At 41.0% G+C, this 19978-nt stretch overlaps 1 protein-coding gene across 1 annotated transcript; it reads right to left on the bottom strand.

Moving 5' to 3' along the window:
• Positions 1-520: 520 nt before the first annotated feature.
• Positions 521-19763, bottom strand: LOC138674366 (rho guanine nucleotide exchange factor 11-like). Its single transcript, XM_069762216.1, has 19 exons — positions 19551-19763; positions 18733-18780; positions 18357-18538; positions 18133-18279; positions 17972-18051; positions 17042-17167; positions 16758-16875; positions 16153-16331; positions 15987-16062; positions 13155-13322; positions 12793-12880; positions 12604-12711; positions 12401-12477; positions 12065-12289; positions 11678-11920; positions 9821-9916; positions 6563-6837; positions 5403-5577; positions 521-667 (listed from the first exon to the last, which is right to left on the bottom strand). The coding sequence occupies exons 1-19, from the start codon at positions 19619-19621 to the stop codon at positions 618-620; spliced, it is 2532 nt and encodes an 843-aa protein (XP_069618317.1). The 5' UTR covers positions 19622-19763; the 3' UTR covers positions 521-617.
• Positions 19764-19978: the final 215 nt, after the last annotated feature.

The raw sequence follows: 19978 nt of genomic DNA on the forward strand, positions 1-19978 counted from the left end.
CAAACACTCCCATATTTTGCTAGAAACCAATCCATGATCGTGTAGTTTTTTTTTTTTTTTTTTTAAATAGGTATATAACTAAAAAAAATACCAAAAAGAACGCCTTCACAATAAGACCAAAAAGTTTAAAAAACCATATAACTTTTATTGAAACAAAAATACAGAAACATAAAAAGCAGGGCAAAACTACTTGATAGAGGGCACCATCTATAATTAACTATGCGCTCAACCTGCTGAATGTCAGATACAGATAAAGCAAACACAGAGAAAGAAACATGCATAAACGCAGGGATCACCAAATAACACATTTTTATTAGTAACAAGTCCTTAGACCACACACTATACAAATTTAAAAACATTTAAAAACCAAAACATAGAAAGATTACCCAAGAAGATAGAATTTTTTCCCCTCCTTGTCAGTTCTTGTTTTTTTTATCGCAGTCCAATCATAACCTCTTCCGTAAAGTTCCCATGTCCTCAGGCGGCAGCCATGTTTGGGCAGCTTCGTGCCATGTTGCCGACCCCCTTGTATACAATTCTGGACAGACAAGAGGTTGAACAGTAGTGGTAAAGACCCTAGTGATTTTTTATTTTTTTTTTGGCATCTAGGCAGCAGGTTAAAGGCCCATGGTTAGATTTAAAGCATCATCACGTGGATCTGTAAGGGCTACAAGGAAAAAAAAAATACAGATTACAGCTGTCACACAAAGAAAATTAAAAAAAAATTGATTTAGACTTACGGAATGGAATTAAATAACAACCTTAGAGGGAATTTATTAAGTTTTTGGTATTTAATCTGAGAGAAACATAATGTAGAGGAAGAGAATCTGATTCCACTAATGTGTCACTTATTAGGCTGTTTGCTGTAGTTTCAATACAATCAGGGTTTTATCATCAGCAGATCATCACTGCTGGACTAGGTGTCTCATGCAGGCCTGTCCGGTTAGTCTGTGTAACCCTGCCCCCATCACTGATTGGTAACAACGTGCATGGGAAGCAGCTAATCAGTGGTGTGGGCGGGGTTATAAACAGCTCCACATTCAGGCCACTTCTGCACCTACAGCAGATAAAACTGGGATTCTATCAAAACTGCATCAAGCCACCCAATAAGTGATATGTCGCTGGAATCAGGGTCTCTTGCCCTCTATTACACTTCTCTCAGATTACACAGAAAAAACTGCTAACAGATTCCATTTAAAGGGAATCTGTCACTCCAAAATTGGCCTATAAGCTAAGGCCACCGGCATCAGGGGCTTATCTACAGCATTCTGTAATGCTGTAGATTAGCCCTCGATGTATCCTGAAAGATAAGAAAAACAGATTAGATTATACTCACCCAGGGGCGGTCCCGATGCGGTCCGATGGGCGTCACGGTCCGGTCCGGGGTCTCCCATCTTCTTACGATGTCTTCCTCTTGTCTTCCTGCAGCGGTTCCAGCGCAGGCGTACTTTGTCTGCCCTGTTTAGGGCAGAGCACAGTACTGCAGTGCACAGGTGCTGGGCCCCTCTGACCTTTCCTGGCGCCTGCGCACTGCAGTACTTTGCTCTGCCCTCAACAGGACAGATCAGTACGCCTGCGCAGGAGCCGCGGCAGGAAGCAAAGAAGAGGATGTCATCGTATGAAGATGGGAGGTACCGGAACCGGGCCTGAGACGCCGATCAGACCGGACCGCAGCGGGACCACCCCTGGGTGAGTATAATATTTTTTTACCTCTTATATTTATACTTTATATTTTGTACTTAACTTTGCATTTTATTTTTAGATTTTTTTTCTAAAATGTTGTCTTGTTTGTTTTATTAAGTACAATATACAATTTATTTTTTTTTTTTAATTTACTGTATAGTAGTTTTGAGGTTTAAAATCAACAAATTAATACTGAAAGTATTAGAATGGGCTTCAGAATCTGTTTCTGTTGTCCCAAAATATGGGGAGGTTATAGCAATGGTTTGACTGCAGTGAATGGCAGTTTTTCATTTTCTTTTTCATCCTTTATTTTATGGTACTATTGCATTTTGAGTTTAGATGTCTGTATTACATTTTATTATGTAAAAAAAAACTATATATATATATATATATATATATATATATATATATATATATATATATATATATATATATATATATATATATAGGGGTTGGACAAAATAATGGAAACACCTAACGTTTTGGCATCATAATCTTCGAACATGTGATAAACATGCAAACAGTGACATATGGTAATGTTTTGTAGTTGATTATTTGTGTTATGTGATATGTGTATGTAAATTAACAGTTTGTTTTGCATAATTGTAATAACATTGATGAGAACCCGATACCAATGGCCGACCTCTCGGATTTTCAAAGAGGCCAAATTGTTGGTGCTCATATGGCAGGCGCTAGTGTAACAGACAGTGCCCGAATGCTTGGCATGCCAAGAGGTACTGTCTCCAAAGTAATAACTGTGTTTGAAAGAGAAGGAAAAACGTCCGCAGCAAAGCACAGGTCCGGCCGAAAGTCAAAGTCGACAGAGAGACCTTCGGACTCTAATGCGAATTGTGAGAGAGGATCGCAAGACCACGGCTCCGAAAATCACTACTGAGCTCAATGAACACCAACAGAACCCAGTTTCCATAAAAGCTGTTCGTCGGGAGCTGCACAAATCTGCATTCCACGGAAGAGCTGCAATTAGAAAACCTATGCTCTCAATGACAAATGTTTCCAAGCGTTTAGTGTGGTGTAGAAACCTCCAGAATTGGTCCCTCGAGCAGTGGAAACGCGATATTCTCAGACGAATCATCGTTTACCCTATTTCCAACCTCCGGCCAAGTGTACGCTTGGAGACAACCGAAAGAAGCATTTCATCCAGGCTGCCTTCTCCCAACCATAAAACATGGTGGAGGGGAACGCCATCTTTCAGGATGATAATGCACCAAATCATACAGCTAGAATCGTTAAAGCATGGCACGAGGAACATTCTAATGAAGTTGAGCATCTCATCTGGCCCCCACAATCCCCAGACCTCAACATTATTGAGCATTTATGGTTGATTTTAGAGACTCAAGTTAGATTGGAGGGGTTTTAACTGCAGAATGGGCTAAAATTCCTTTGGAAACAATTGACACCCTGTATGAAAGGTAAAAGGTGGACCTACACCATATTAAACTAACTTTTGTGATGTTTCCAGGTGTTTCCATTATTTTGTCCAACCCCTGTATATGTGTATATGTGTATATATATATATATATATATATATATATATATATATATATATATATATACACACACATATATATATATATATATATATATATACACACACATATATATATATACATACATATACGGCCCCCTGATGTAGGAGCTTTGTTCCGAAACGCGCGTCGGGGTGTGTGCGTTTTCAGGACAGAGTGGCACCGCATGGTAATAATCCCCCTGAGTTTCTTCCTATTTGTTTATTGCACATAGCACTTTTTTGAATGGAGGATTGCATATATCTGTGACTCTCTATAAAGGGCTTTTTCCTCTTCGTTCATTGCACTTAATTGTATGGAGGATGGTATGTATTTGTGGCTCTCTATAATGAGTTTCTCCCTTTTTGATCACTGCCCACAGCACTTTTCAAATCATATATAGGATTGCATATAATTGTGACCCTCTGTGTTGCTGCACTATTCATTTACTTTTTAAAAAAAAATAATTTTGTATATGGCACGTTTATATATTTGTTTTCACTTAATGGTCACCATTTTTTTTTAAAGTTGCTCATTTGGAGGAATTTTTTTGGGATCCTCTATACCCAATCTGGGATTGATATTTTACTTATATAAGTAAACTTGTTATATCCTATTTTAGGACATATATAGGTTCATATTCTGTATTGATTTTTATTATGCTATGTGAATCGTCCTGATACGCGCACACGTTTGTTCACATTTTAAATTCTTAATATTTTCCTGTACTGTTACTAGTAAATAAAGATATTTATCTTGAACTATACCACCTTGTCTGGCCTTCCATGGTATATCCATAGCTCTGGTGATTAGTTTGTTTTCCAGAAGTCTTCCTAGACCTGGCCGCCCATGCAAACTGAGCAATCGTGGGAGAAGACACTTCGTGAGATTGGTAAAGAAGAACCCCAAGACCACTCTAGCTGAGCTCCAGAAATGCAGTAGGGAGATGGGAGAGAGTTCTACAAAGTCAACTATCAATGCAGCCCTCCACCAGTCAGGCCTTTATGGCAGAGTGACCCGACGGAAGCCTCTCCTCAGTGCAAGACATATGAAAGCCCGCATAGAGATTGCTAAAAAACATATGAAGGACTCCCAGACTATGAGAAATAAGATTCTCTGGTCTGATGAGAGGAAGATAGACATTTTTGGTGATAATTCTAAGCAGTATGTGTGGAGAAAACCAGCACTGCTCATCACCTGCCCAATACAATCCCAACAGTGAAACATGGTGGTTGCAGCATCATGCTATGGGGGTGTTCTTCAGCTGTAGGGACAGGATGACTGGTTGTCATTGAAGGAAACATGAATGCGGCAAGTACAGAGATATCCTGGATGAAAACCTATTCCAGAGTGCTCTGGACCTCAGACTTGGCCGAAGGTTCAAATTCCAACAAGACAATGAGCCTAAGCACAGCTATAATAACAAAAGGAGTGTCTTCAACTCTGTGACCATTCTCTACTGGCCCAGCCAGAGCCCTGACCTAAACCCAATTGAGCATCTCTGGAGAGACCTACAAATGGCTGTCCACCAACATTCACCATCCAACCTGAAGGAACTAGAGAGGATTTTCAAGGAATAATAGCAGAGGATCCCCAAATCCAGGTGTAAAAAATTTGTTGCATCATTCCCAAGAAGACTCATGGCTGTACTAGCTCAAAAGGTGCTTCTACTCAATACTGAGCAAAGGGTCTGAATACTTATGACAGTGTGATATTTCAGTTTTTCTTTTTTATAATAAAATTTGCAAAACTTCCTACTACATTTGTTTTTTTCTGTCAAGATGGGGTGCAGAGTGTACATTATAATGAGAAAAAATGAACTTTCTTGAATTTATCAAATGGCTGCAATGAAACAAACAGTGAAAAATTTAAAGGGGCCTGAATACTTTCCATACCCACTGTATATAAAAAAATTAGATACCCTGACCCCCATTTTGTCTCTCCAAAAATAGCCAAGCAAGCAGGCACCTCTCCATTTCCTGAGGCCAGAGGACATATTCTCAAGATAGGTATGGCTAAGCCATAAATGTTTGACATGAAAATAGCATTTCAGGAGACCAGATTGCTCCTCTGGGGGACATCTCCTAACCCACAAGGAACAACATAGTATGGTCAACACTTCATAAATTCGACAAAACTATCAAGTCCATGTTTTCTAATTCAAAGAAAGCCACCAGAGTAGATGCTACTTACTATCTCGATGAAGGGACACCGAAATGCTGAGAGAACTACTATTAACAGCGGACTTGTGGTGTACTTCTGGTTGCTTGTTGTCCTCAACCATCACCGTTTCAGGCTCCTGAGATGCATCTTCAGTGGTTTTATCCTTCAGAGACCTTAAGAGCTCATGATGTGCCGACTCCACCTCCTAATAAGAAGGGAGACCACATATTTCACATTTGTGACACTTACTCGTGGAAAAGATCGTTGGAGCAACCACGCTTTCTGAGCTCTGCTGAAAGGGTTGGCATTTTTCTCGAATTCTGACTGAACCATGGAGAATTTGAGAGACTAAGAGAATTCTGATCCAAAGTCTATTTTGGGAAGAAGCAAACTAATAATGATGCGCATCTGAAAATGCCATATCAAAAAATTGTGGTATTTAGGATCACAGAATATGAATAGTAAAAAAAATTATTCGTGCCCATCCAAGTTGTTTGTATACATGTATGGTAACAACAATGTTCAGAACATGACCAACTGAGCATGTTGAAATTTGTATCAAATACTTCAGGGTATAGAAGCCCACGTTTGGCAGCCGACCGGGTCTTATGCAATCTAGTAAGGCAGAGCTAAATTCTCTCATGGATTTCAGTTTGTCAAGAGACACACGAGTCTCCATCCAAATTAATGTCCAACAAGGAGGACATTTCCATTTCTGTAAAGGTACCTTCACACTGAGCAACTTTACAACGAGAACGACAACGATCCGTGACGTTGCAGCGTCCTGGATAGCGATCTCGTTGTGTTTGACACGCAGCAGCGATCAGGATCCTGCTGTTACATCGCTGGTCGTAGCTGAAAGTCCAGAACTTTATTTGGTCGTCAGGTCGGCGTGATTCGTCATGTTTGACATCAAAAGCAACGATGCCTGCAATGTTTTTTCACGGAGCTAACAACCAGCGAGAACGATAAGTACGTCACTGGATCGCTCCTGCATCGTTCTGGAGTTGCTGTGTTTGACATCTCTACAGCGACCTAACAGCGACGCTCCAGCGATCAAGTTTAGGTCGGATCGTTGTCTATATCGCTGGAGCGTCGCTAAATGTGATGGTACCTTAAGACTCTTTACATTATCTAGATCATACCGTACCCACGATTCACTCATCTATTTGTAGGGGGCGTCATCTCACCTGCAACCTGTGTAATATGACTGTTAGCTGCTCAATTGTTCTGAAGATCGTATCAACATCTTGAATAACCAAACTAGGTGGCAAGTCAGAGCCAGACGCTTTGCTTTCTATACTTTGAGCTGGTAGGTTGCCATTTTCTATATTGTTGTCCAATTTTGTCAAATTTGGGCTTCCTTCTGGTTCTCTGTACCGACTCAATTCTGAAGGTCGCTGGGGCTCTTCCTCGGGTTCTTGTAATGGCGATACAGTTGGCATTACCACATAAAACATATTTCCTAATGTGTAGAGTGGAGAAAATAATGTTATGGAAAAGGGAATTTTAACATAGGAAAAAACTCAAGTACATGCAGTTACATTGGTGAGAAGTCAATATCAAACCACTTTGTAAGCGAGGGTCTAGTGGATGAGATGACTTCTCTCTGGCCATGTGGTTTTGAGCTTTCAAACCAATGGATTAGCAGATTAGATTTGGCTGAACTAATAGTGCATTCAGAGATGTTAATATGAAGGAAACACAGGGGGTTATGAGGTTCAAAGAAAAGACCTCAAGAAGAATGCGGAAAGAAGTTTAAAAATGAAATAAAATGAGCTAGCTGGATAAGCAAAATGTTATGAGGCATCACCCTTGAAGCTTACATAAAAAGTGACAAAACTTTGTTCTTTTATTTTTAAAGAACTTTGTTGTAACCACCATTCATTGTTTTTGACCGGAAGTTATTTGGGTCTTAGAACTAACAAAGACTGCAAAAAAGTAGGGCAGTATTACTCAGATAATCCTTTTATCAAAGTATTGTATCGTAGTATTGCGATAGGCCCACGCTCCAAATATCAGTTTGAACACTTCTGCCCCTTTACTTTTGAAATCTGTGGGCGTCTCAGGACTCAAACCCCACCGATCAACTCTACTAGATAGATAGTGGGTATACCATATCAAAAAGTTTGGTTACCTTTCAAGAAGACCTTGGTCCTCCTTTGTATTTCAAATTGGTTCATTTGAGTTTTTGGAAGCAGACCAATGAGTTATCTAGAATGGTTGCCATCATTGATCAAATATAAAGATACTTCTAAATATCCCAATCCTCCACAAAAAAAAAGAAACATAACATCCAAGACAACCATGCAATCAGAATGTTTTTTCCTGCTATAAAATAGTATGCAAATCAAAATACAAATTACCCGACCCAAAAAGCCACAGTCTAAAACCACAATTAAATTACCACCATTAAAAACCAAGAGGCATCAAGAAAACTTCAGACTTATACTATAGGGTTTCAAAGAAGTTGTGCGGGTGAGAACATGAAATACACCATTCTTCAAAATTTGAATGAAAATATTTTTAAAAAAGAAAATGCCATTTAAAAAAGAAAATTTTCTGATAAAATAGTTTCAACGGAACTTTCATAAATCCCAAAGAACAAAAATAAAACATTAAAGCATTAGATAGATGCACCAAGGAATGATGACTTTACAAAAACGAGTGTCAAATCAACAGAGGGAAGGTTCTTCATCTTTGACCCCCCAGGAATATAGAGAAGATGCCAAAAAATTAGGCTTCATTAAAGAAAGAGAATTAGAAAAATTAGGGTTATTTTCTTTCAAAAGCAGTCTCACTCTTCTGAATGTATTTGGGATCACAAATGCTTTAGAGGTCTACAATTTACAAGTGTGTTCCCAATATAGCCTCTTTTGTTACTGTGGATGCCTGGAGTTTGATTTTTCTAGGAAATAGTGTTGGTCTCTTTGCTACAGAGGGCTTAAGACGGATCCAGATTAATTTGGACATTTGTGGTGGCCCCAGCAACCAGACCTCCAATAATGTGGTCCACCAGATTTATCATCTTCTGACGCTAGTAAAATCTCGTGGTCCATATGTTTGAAAGTCTAGTTGCTTAGACCACAGTCAAGATTGAGAATAAATTGGATTAATTTTAAGGCTTCTGTAGTCAAAATCTATTACATCAGGAGACAGTGGACTATAAATAATTTCTTATATGTTTCACAAGCAACAAGTAGACTCAGACAACCCTGCGATCTAAAATACCAGCTTCTAAAATATGTTCCACATCCAACAAATAGACTTTTTCAAGCCAGTGGTCTAAAATACACTCCATCACCAATTAGTAGACTTTTTCAAACCCCAAGATCTAAAATGCCACCTTCAATATGTTGTTGATCATCATACAGATGAGGGAATCTTACTTTATCAGTCATAGGTTAGTTTCACATTTGCGTTTAAAAACGCAGCTTTAAAACGCAAACGCAGGTGGTGAAAAAAACGCAAACGCAGGTGGTGAAAAAAACGCATGTAAACGCATACAAACACTGCGTTTTTTAGACGCATGCGTTTTCACATGCAGTTAAAAAAATGCGGCGTTTTTATGCATTTACATGCGTTTTTCCTGCGTTTGCGTTTTTGGTACGCATGATGAGAAATTTCACAAGAGAAAAATCAAGATCCAGACACCGCCAATGGGACTACAGAGGGCGTGTGACATGACTCTGTGGACCAAAATATGGAAAAATTGTAGCTCTCAAAATGTGGTAACGCAAAAAATATTTTTTGGCATCTTTAGTGACAGCTGCCAATCATAAAAATCAACTAGAAAACCTACTATAAATAGAAATGGCTAGGGTTAGGGTTTGGATCCCTAGGGTTAGGGTTTGGATCCCTAGGGTTAGGGTTTGGATCCCTAGGGTTAGGGTTTGGATCCCTAGGGTTAGGATCCCTTTATCACCTTGATGGTGGGGGGTGGCTTATCAGTGTGTAGACTTGTTTTTCTCTATGGAAACGCATGCGTTAAAAAAACGCAACCAAATGCATGTGCTTAAAAACGCATGCGTTTACATAGACAGCAATACTTTTTTTTGCCGCAAAAAACGCATGCTTTTTTTGCGGTAAAAAAACGCCTCTAGAAATTACTACATGTTGCATTTCCGCAACAAAACGCAAGCATAGAAACGACGCATGCGTCGTAAAACGCGGCAAAACGCATACAAAAAAACGCATGCGTTTTTAATGTTAAATATAGGGGAAAAAACGCATGCGTTTTTATGCATTAAAACACAGCGGCAAAAAACGCAAATGTGAAACTAGCCTTAGATATATTAACATGAGAAATTTGGGGTATTTTTTTTTTCTTTTTGGAGAAGGGTGATGCCATTGTGCCATGATGGTGAGAAGATAGCGTTTTCTCATCTCAGTGATTAGGGCTGACTGCTGTTCTTCTGTAAATTCTTACAACGCAAAAAAAGATTTACCATCTAAAACCGTCCCGCCGCCAGCTTCCTGCAACACTCTTTCTGATTGGCTGCTGTCTGGCAACGGTATGACATCATTACTGCCCACCACCTCACCTGTACAGAAGACACCAGAATTTAAAAAGAAAAAAAAAAGGAAATAAAAGAAAAGGAAAATAAAAAGGAAGGGGGAATATGGTGAAAAGACAAAACAAAAATAAACTTTAGAAGGTAAAACAGAAAATCAGCTGACAGATCGTTAGTGTGCAATTCTGATTGACAATTCTCAGGAGGAATGGCTCATTGTGGAGGTTAGTTACCGTCTCCTCACCCTGGCGAGAAGGCAAAAAGGTAATTATTACATTCCTCATAAATGTAGGACTTACAAACACCCCCAATAGATCCCCCATGGTGAAGCTGCTGTCTGTGCCAGAGTGATCACAATCATTTGAATAAAGGGATTGGCCAACCTTGTTCTTATAATCATGTACAATCCCTTTAAGAGATTTGTTTGCCACATTTTGGTTAAGAGGAAAATCATGTACTTGGCTAGCTCCATCAAGTGTTGGTGCGCCTGCTAGGCATATTCTCTACTTTGCTGGGACATTTTAGAGCCCTATTCTCAGGATGGGTGGGAGTCTGACTGATGGGATTCCTTGGACAGGTGATAAATGGTTAGTTACGTTTAGTTACACGCTTGATGGCCCCGTCAAGGTATATGTCCAAAGCCCCACAAAACGGGATTTGGACGTATGCGCCAATGGAGCCATAGACTATGATGGTGCTGGCAGAGCGAACTTGCTCTCTGAAGTGCATCATTCTCGGGCGTGTACGCCTACTGGAGGCAGACATTCAGACATGGTAGCCTGCATCTGGTTTGTCTGTCTCCAGAAGGTGTACACGACCGAAAATGATGCACGGTAGAGAGCACGTTTGCTCTGCTAGCACCGTCATAGTCTATGGCCCAGTCGGCACATACTCTCAAATCCCATTTTGCAGAGGGTTCAGATCTATGACCCAACTGAGCCACTGAGCATATAACAAAATGCAATGTGAAAGCACCATTATTCCATCACCACAAGTTCTCATCTATCCAAAGGATCCCATCGATTGGATCCCCACCAATCTCAAGAACAGGGCTTTGAAATGTCCCACCAGAATTCAGCATAGTCTAAAGGTACCGTCACACTAAGCGACGCTGCAGCGATACCGACAACGATGTCGATCGCTGCAGCGATACCGACAACGATGTCGATCGCTGCAGCGTCGCTGTTTGGTCGCTGGAGAGCTGTCACACAGACAGCTCTCCAGCGACCAACGATCCTGAAGTCCCCGGGTAACCAGGGTAAACATCGAGTTACTAAGTGCAGGGCCGCGCTTAGTAACCCGATGTTTACCCTGGTTACCATTGTAAATGTGAAAAAAGACAAACACTACATACTTACATTCCCGGTGTCTGGTCAGGTCCCTCGCCTTCAGCTTCCAGCACTGACTGAGCACAGATCACAAGTGAAGCCTTCAACATGAAAGTTTGCTACCAAACATGAAGGAAAGGTAAACTAAAGCACCAAATAGACCCCTCAACTGCAAGGCAGCTTGTTCTAAATTATACATATAATCTGTAGCCCAAATGTAAGCCATCGTTGAGAACATTAATGGTATCAGAAGATCAAGTAATCAGAGCCATCTAATTTGTTTCTTTGACCCACATTCATGACAGACTGTGAAATCGATGACCTTTTCTCACTACTTTGTATGCTTTACTACTATGGTGCTCAGAATTTGTATGTGATTAATCATTTTGGTTCTCAAGTTCAGAACTCCCTTTTAAGTGGCTATCGACCATATCCCACATAGTATCCTCTGCATCTTTTGAACCTTGCCGCTTGTGCCGATAAGCGAAATCCTCCGCAGTCCCACTGCTTTCTGCAATACTAGAGCATTGCGATGACACTTCTCCCAGACCATCATCTAGAGTATCTGTTACAGATTCTGTCACCATCTCACATGGGTACCCTGCCCCATCAGACACTGAAGGCGTAGGCGTGTGGTCATCCTCTGAATGATCCGAATGTCTCATGGGGAGAAGCCTCCGTAGAATCAGCTGACGGAGATTCTGGACTAAAGAGAGATTAATTTCAATCAAGGGTCAAACTATAATGGTCAGTGAACCTAAAGCCTACACTAGACCAATATTACAAAACAGAAGTCTCAGCAGATCAACTACAACCAAGTGACCAAAATATGAACAAGTTTATATCTTACCATCTTCCAGTGCAGATTTTGCCAAACCTTCACTCACTGAAGGCCACTGGTAGGCGAGGTAAGTGGGATAAGACCGGTCCTCCAAACCCACTCCTGTATCTTCCACTTGAGATGGAAATGGCAATTGTGTAGGAGTCTGTGCTTCATCTTCTTCTAGGCTTTCCGATTCTTCTAGAAGAACCTCACTCTTATGAGAGTGTCCCAGGAACTCTCCTTGATTCTCATCTGCAGGGACAGAGCATCAAGCAAGAGATCACATGAAATTATTTGGTCTCTCTTGAAATTATGGAGGAAAAATCGAATAGATGAGATTATCTAGCAAAGAACACAATTCACCAATTGTGAGGTCTTCACTGTTGGTTCTCATACTTGCTTCGGACAATAAATTTGGGATTGCATCCTGTAACACCGAACTGCAGAAGACAGAGGGACAATGTTACATCCAGTAAGTTTAGATATTTCTTTAAGAAAACTACCTTGATCCAATTGTATATCAGACATGAGTAAAAGACACCAAGATGGACAATATTTGACCTCACCTCTTAGAAGGTGTCCCGGAATGGACTACGCTCTGAGTGCTCAGTTTTATAAAGGTAGGTGGATGTCTCGTGGCACTTTTGGCAGCTTCTTCAAGTAGGTCTTTCCACCTATTGGAAATATGGGAGGTCATAAAAAGCTAGATACGAAAATACATCCCATCTGACAACACCTTCTACAGCAAGACTTACGTGTTTTTCTCAGAAGATATCAGTGCCACCAACTCATAGATCTCGGGCCCATGTTCAGATGGGCAAATAATGAAGAAGGCTCTCTTATCTGTCAAAGGAAAAAAAGACAACAACACAAACTATGATCAATAGACTGTCAAGGGAGCTGTTATCCATTACAAAATTGCTACAACATATCTGGTCATTAAAGGGCAATTCCCATCTAAGACCTTTGTGGCAGAGTATATGACAAGTGCAAGATGGGAATACCCCCTTAGTTCATTAATGTCCAGTGTCAATTCTCAACACAACAATAACGTATCCAAATAGGAGCTCAACATCTCCCATGGATCATCTTCCTTCATACCTTATCGAGTCCTCACCTGTGGCTACTGATCGGACCAGAACAGAGTTCAGCTTGATAACAGGACTGAATGTTTGCTTAGTATCGGAAGACACCACTGAGGTCTTGCTGCGACACTTAAGCACCAGCTTCTCGTCTTTTTTCTGAAGCAGAACTAAAAGATCTTCCAAGAGAAGAACATGCAGATCTGTGGGACAAGAACAAAGACCACACATATTAGTTATTGGACAATGGCTTATTGACCATATCCCAGATTACCAACTAGTTTAACCCCTTAAGGACGCAACAATTTTTCATTTTTGTGCTTTCGTCCTTTCCACTCTTTCTTTGAAGAGCTGTAACTTTTGCATATTTCTATCATCATAGCCATGCGAGGGCTTGTTTTTTTAAGTAATAAACTTTTATTGAACGACAAACAATTTACAGTAGAATATTTTACATGACATCATACAGTACATATATAGCAATAGTACCCATATAAACCAATTATTCTTTCAATGAGATTCAAATATCCACAATATAGTTCTCCCCTTCCCAACCCAGAACTAACATCCACCCTCCCCCACCATGTGTATTACAATAAAACCATACCCATGCTGATATACGGTAGGTGTTACTCTTAAACAATTAGTCAAATACATTATCCTACTTCCCAGACAGGTGGTAATCATAATTTGCAGGATCAGTACACTAAATAAGACGTCTCTAGCCAGCTCCTCCGAAATCACAGCTGCGCACCTGATCCAGTCTCCTCATACTTTACCAAATTTACCAACCGCCCCGCTCTTGATATAAACCCTTTTCTTTCATTAAGATAGTAGAGTTGAGAGCTTGGACCACTTCTTGTAAACAAGTAGGTCTGGTTGCCAGCCAGTGTGTGGCTATAGATTTTCTAATCTGGTAGAGTACTTCACTATTAATCTACCAACCACCTACAATGTCCCACCAGTCTCGGGCATGACCAAAGCATGTGCATCAAGTCCGCGTTTTGTTCCCTGCAACGCGGACAACAGTCATCCATCTTTAGGCCCATTCTATACAATACCTTGGGGTTCCTATAAACTCTATGAACTAGAAACAGCTGAGACCTTCTCTGCATCATGTTTATTGAAAGCAACCCTGGAGATTCCAGCACGTCTTCCTATTCCTCTGTAGAAATGTTACCCACATCCTCATCAAGATGTGCTTAATGCCATGCATTTTGTACGTTGTGCAAAACTCACCTGTCAGGATTTCTAAATAATGGTTTAGGAAAATGCACAACATCTTTAGAGATTTGGTGTGGAAAAGACAGACCCCCGGAATAAAACTGGAAAAACTGTAATTACCAAATAATTGCAACTAAGAGACGCAATACGGGCTCTGGAAGCCATCTGTGATCTTTATATATTCTCTAAGATCCCAGCATTATGGACATGAAATTACTTGTATTAAAAGGTAACTTCAAATATCAGAGAGACAGAAGAGTCTGGGAATATAAGCTGATGATGACCTTTGACACACTCAGTGCAGGCATGAATGTGCCACGTGGATTTATGTCTTTTTACATCAACTAAGGAATTTGCTCCTCAGACCATGTGGGTCATCATAACATAGAACCAGACCCCAATCAGAGGACAATAAAACATTCACACTGCATATCTATGAACTGTTCCAATATTTATGGACACAACTGTTTATAATGGTAGTTCTGATTCACGTCACCTGTCTTATCTATGGCATTTTTGGGGGGCTGTCTTGTGCATAAATATGCGATTCTTCAGAATTCGTATTAGTCTACGCCTGATGAAGGGACCCGAGTAGTCTCGAAAGCTTGCAATTTGTTACCATCTTTTCAGTTAGCCATTAAAAGGTATCAACCACTGAGGACTCTCAATTTTAAATATTTTTCTATCCTCTGGCTAACACGTTACCAAGATATATATATCTTTCCTGTATCATAATCATATCTAGGTATTTTTGCGCCAACACTTCCTCAAATCACTTATAGAGTTCTATTGGCTGGCCATCTGACCCTGGGGCCTTGTGATTAGGCTTCTTTCCCATCACCTGCTGCACTTCTTCAAAAGAAATTGAACTCTAGAGCTTCCCTATTCTTGTCCCGCAGAACCGGTAGACCCACCCTACCCAGATAGTCCAGTAGCTTCTCTTGTGAATAATTTACTCTAGATGAGTATAACCTAGAGTAAATCCAATGTAATATACTTCTAATATTTCCCCCATTGTCCTTTAAGCTATATATGTAAGAGTTTTCTCTTTGCGCTTTAGCTAAGTTAGTAGACGACCAGTTGTCTCTCCCTCCTAATAATACTCCTAATAATACTGCTGCTTTAAAAACATATATTTGTTGTCCACTTGCTCCGGCTGGAAAAATCGTAGCAGCTTTTGAGTATCCTTCCACTGTGCCAAACTCTCAGGACATTTGTTTAGAATATACATTTGCTCAATCTCCCTGACTATCTTCCAATTCTATACACCTTTTCCACGAATTATCTTTAACGGTCTTCATTTCTCTAATAAGTAGCCCCCCTCAGAAAAGCCTTCATGGTAAAACATAACATTATTTGGAGCCGACCCTCACGAATGTAAAAAAAAAAAACCAATTTCCTCAGAACGTCCTCACAATTATGGTAATTAGTTTAAGCCAGAAAGGATTAATTTTCCACTCAAGGGATTGTCTAATGCCCATGGGATCTGCCTGATCCGGAACATTAGAGGGGAATGGTCCGACAAGGATCTTAGAGCATACTCAATATCAAACAGAGATGGGACCATAGATGAGTTCATGTTTTCAAGGCCAATGAGATTTATTGACCAACCCTTAGTTTGACGACCAAAACAAATTTCTTACCGATTGTTTCATCTTTTGTTATCTTCCATGTTAGAGATCCTTCATGAATCATTCGCCTCGTCGTCAGGTCCAAGTTCTGTTGAATAGGAAAAGGTCATTTACATTTACATTATACATTTCTCTATGCCACAAGTCCTTCTATGCCACAGATTTCACCCATGGTCACCTTAAATTCTGCAGCCACAGGGTTATTACTTCTCTCCAGGGAGGTGGAATCCAAGCGTTTCTGGTATTCCCCCAACCGATATTCGTTATCTCGCTGCTTCACTGCCTCGTTCACGAATTTCAGGATGTCTTTACATCTACTCCAACTGTGGCAAAGCTTTTCATATTCTGGTGTGCCGGCTGCAAAAGAACTGAAAGGCATGAATGTGCGCATTTCAAACAAAACAAGAGGTCTCGCCCCTAAGTGAGGGGGATAGAAGGGGTTAATTAAAAAAAACCGGTCCATAATTTCATCTGCAGGGCATGGGTCTCTTTGCTTCCTCTTCCAATGGGGACGTGGGTCTGCCTCTACAGCTAAACAGATGCAGTGAAGTGTCGGTTACCACTTTGACCATGCTCCATCCTTACCATAAGGTGATACAAAGTGACTAGAATGGGAGCTGTGCCTCACTAAGGAGGAACGGTGGGGAATTGGAAAGAAAGAATTTTGCGGGGTGGGGAGTTTAGTTAAAGACCACAGTGATATTAACCAGATTCCCTAGTAGGAAGGTTGCAAGAAGTCGAATGCTTTTGCTTTTTGTTTTGCCTTTAATTTTATTTTCTTACCATCCGTGTGTTTAATAATATTCTCCAAAAGCAATGGGTATTTCGTCAATCTCTGCATCTCTGATACTATTAGGTCTTTCAGCTGAAGTCTTCGGCACTGAGGGCTGCTCTCCGCTTCCTACAGCATGGGCAAGGAGAGAGTCAAAAGGATTATGATGGATGTATATACGGATAGATGGGGAATATGGATTGATAGATGGATGTATGGATGATTGGATGAATGATTATTGAAGATCTGGAAGGAATATGGACAAGGAAGCAGCTTGCTCTCAGATGGGCCGCACCTGCATGAAAAGGTTGAACCGAGCTTCTTTACGCTTTTTTATTTTAATAAGATCGAGCGCGATCGTCTGGCATGAGCAGAACTTGGCGGTTTCTTGGCTCACTTCTTCTCCTGCGGCCCCATCAAACTGAAAAATAGTGGAGAATAAGAAAATTAATGAGCAATTACCATTGTCTTGGTCTATTCAGTGAAGTAAAGTCACACTTCTGTAAGTAGCAACATCCTAATACATGAAACTCTTACGGGATGCTCAACACTTATACAACAGAAGAATAAGAAAACTTTCTGTGAACTGTCCTAAATGAATGTATGCAGACCTTATAAAAATCAATGTAAATTCTTTATAGAGAGGTCCATAAATTACTTAATACTGCCCCTCCACCATGGTGATTTCCATTGCAGCCTTATAAAAACCAAAGCTGGGTCCATTCAACTTTCAACCCAACCCAAGCGCTACTCTCCTCCAAGACTAAATATGGACTCGTATGAGTGGATTCATCAAGACTGGATTTTTTTACTACAGTCTTGAAGAACAGTGCACATGATCAAGATGTGCTAAACTCATTGGGGCAAGCACATCTTCCTGAATTTGGCGCATTTTACAGCTACCGTTGCACCATCTCAAGGAATGTTCAGGAAATCGTAAGTTCTCCACAGGGGCGATAAGACACAACCATATCACCTTTTGACTTAGACGACAATTGTGCTAAAATCTTTTCCTCTATGTTGATGACTAGTATAGATTTATAGGCAGTCATACAATCACTATTCTGTGCAAAGTCTGGTCCATTCCCAAATTTCCCTCCACCAGATATCAAAAAACGTCTTGGCCATAGGCAACAGCAATCTATCCATTAATGTACAAGCCTGTTTGAGAGAATTGCTGCGCTGATCAGTTAAAAAATGACCAATTTTAGGCAACGATACTCACCCGGGACAACATGAGGTCACCAATCTCTTTAACCACTGGCCCTTCCTCCCTCACCCTCTTAATGAGTTCTACTAAATAATCTGCAATAAGAAAGTGGGGGAGAATGTAAGAAACTAGAATCAGTCTTAATTTCCCTGCAAATCAGGTCAATAAATCCTTACTGTGAATCTCAATCAGCTCGGGGAGATTGGGAAACATGAGCAAAAGTTCCTCGGTGGACAGAAGGTTCTCCTTGCGCATCCTCTGGTAGAAGATGTGATCGAGAACTCGAAGGACCCTGAGATGAGAGGCTTCTGTCATAAATAGCTCTGAGGAGGAGAAGTGAACAACCATAAGAATTAGAAGTAGGTCCTAAAATGTCAATGTTCTCTGTACAGGTACCCACCATGTATCACTTCCTGGCGTGCCCTCTCCTTTGCACTAAGATGTTGAGCCACCTCTCTGCCTACGGTATGTTGCCAATTCTGGGCATCAGGTTCAGGGTCAGACATATGCCCCAAATCATCTTCTTGTAGATTGGCCAGCAAAGATTCATCACTAAAGATCATATTTGGAGACTCCATACTCCTAGAATAATACAGCTTAGTCAGTGCTCGACTGGTAATGGTTCCACTTGGGTTTACCAATCCAAGACTTCCTACCAACAACAATCACCTCACCCTACATTATGGTCAACAGAGTTCATCCAACAAAAATATATTGGTCCTACAACTCACCCCCAACTAACAAGAGGTAACCCCATAAAAACAGCTCTTCCTCACCTGCGGCTCAACTTGGGGGTGTACGGTGGTGTTGGGTTATCCAAAGACCTGTTACATAAAGAGAATTTGTGAAAATCCAATTGGACTTGATCAGCTCAAAAAGGAAAAGCAGCAAGCCCATAAATCTTAGACAACCATTCTTTCTGACCCCATTTAGACATGTACGCTTAGTTCGGCTGAGTGTGCATGTACTCTCAATGGGAAGGATGGAGTAAGCTGATGCTGTAAGAGGAGCATACACATGATTGACTGATATGGAGAGAAGACAGAGGAAAGAGTTAGGGTGCTTTCACAATGCATTTAGGCAATCGTTCAGTGTGCCCTGTAGAGGCTTGAGTTCGAACCCCTTGCAAAAAGGGATTTGGACATATGCGCACACAATAGCATAGACTATAATGGTGACAACACCGTGAACGTGCGTTCTGCAGGAATGGTTTCAGGAGTGTATGCCTACTGGAGGTAGACACCCAGAAGAAATCTACTACGTCTGAGTGTCCGACTCCAGTAGGCCTACACACCCGAAATTGGTGCTCGTTCACTCTGTCGGCAGCTTTATAGTCTACGGCCCAGTTGGCCCATATGTCGGAATCCCGTTTTGCGAGGGGTTCGGAAGTAAGCCCTGATATGAACCACTGAACGGGTGCCTAAATGCAATGTAAAAGCACTCTAAAACATTTTTGCATGTGTGTTCAATTCGGGTGATCGCCTCCAAAAATGGGTGCCTACATCAGTCGCTTCCTTTTGATTTATAGTAGGAAGAACAGTTCTGGAGCAGCTGCATCAAGAGAAAAAGTGCATTGTAAGAAAGAGGTCCTCACCTTGTGGACAGGCTGGACGCTGAAGATGATGCGGACTGATGCAGTCTCGTCACTTCAGCCGCAGCATCCATGTCCACATCACTACGGGAGCGAGGAATGTTGTCAGCTTTGTGGGATTTCTTCAGCTCTTCCCATCCTTTTAGGCTATGTGCACACTTTGCGGTTTGGATGGTGCGGATCCGCAGCAGTTTTCCATGTGGTGTACAGTACAATGTTAACCTATGGAAAACAAAAAACACTGTGCACATGCTGCGGAAAAAAACGCGCGGAAAAAAACGCGCGGAAAAAAACGCGCGGAAAAAAACGCGCGGAAACGCAGCGGTTTTCATTCCGCAGCATGTCAATTCTTTGTGCGGAATCCGCAGCGGTTTGGCACCTGCTCCATGTTAAAAAACCGCAGGTGTCTAAAACCGCAGTGGAAACCGCAC

This window comes from Ranitomeya imitator, chromosome 4 (assembly GCF_032444005.1).
Source record: "Ranitomeya imitator isolate aRanImi1 chromosome 4, aRanImi1.pri, whole genome shotgun sequence".
NCBI classification, from domain to species: Eukaryota; Metazoa; Chordata; class Amphibia; order Anura; family Dendrobatidae; genus Ranitomeya; species Ranitomeya imitator.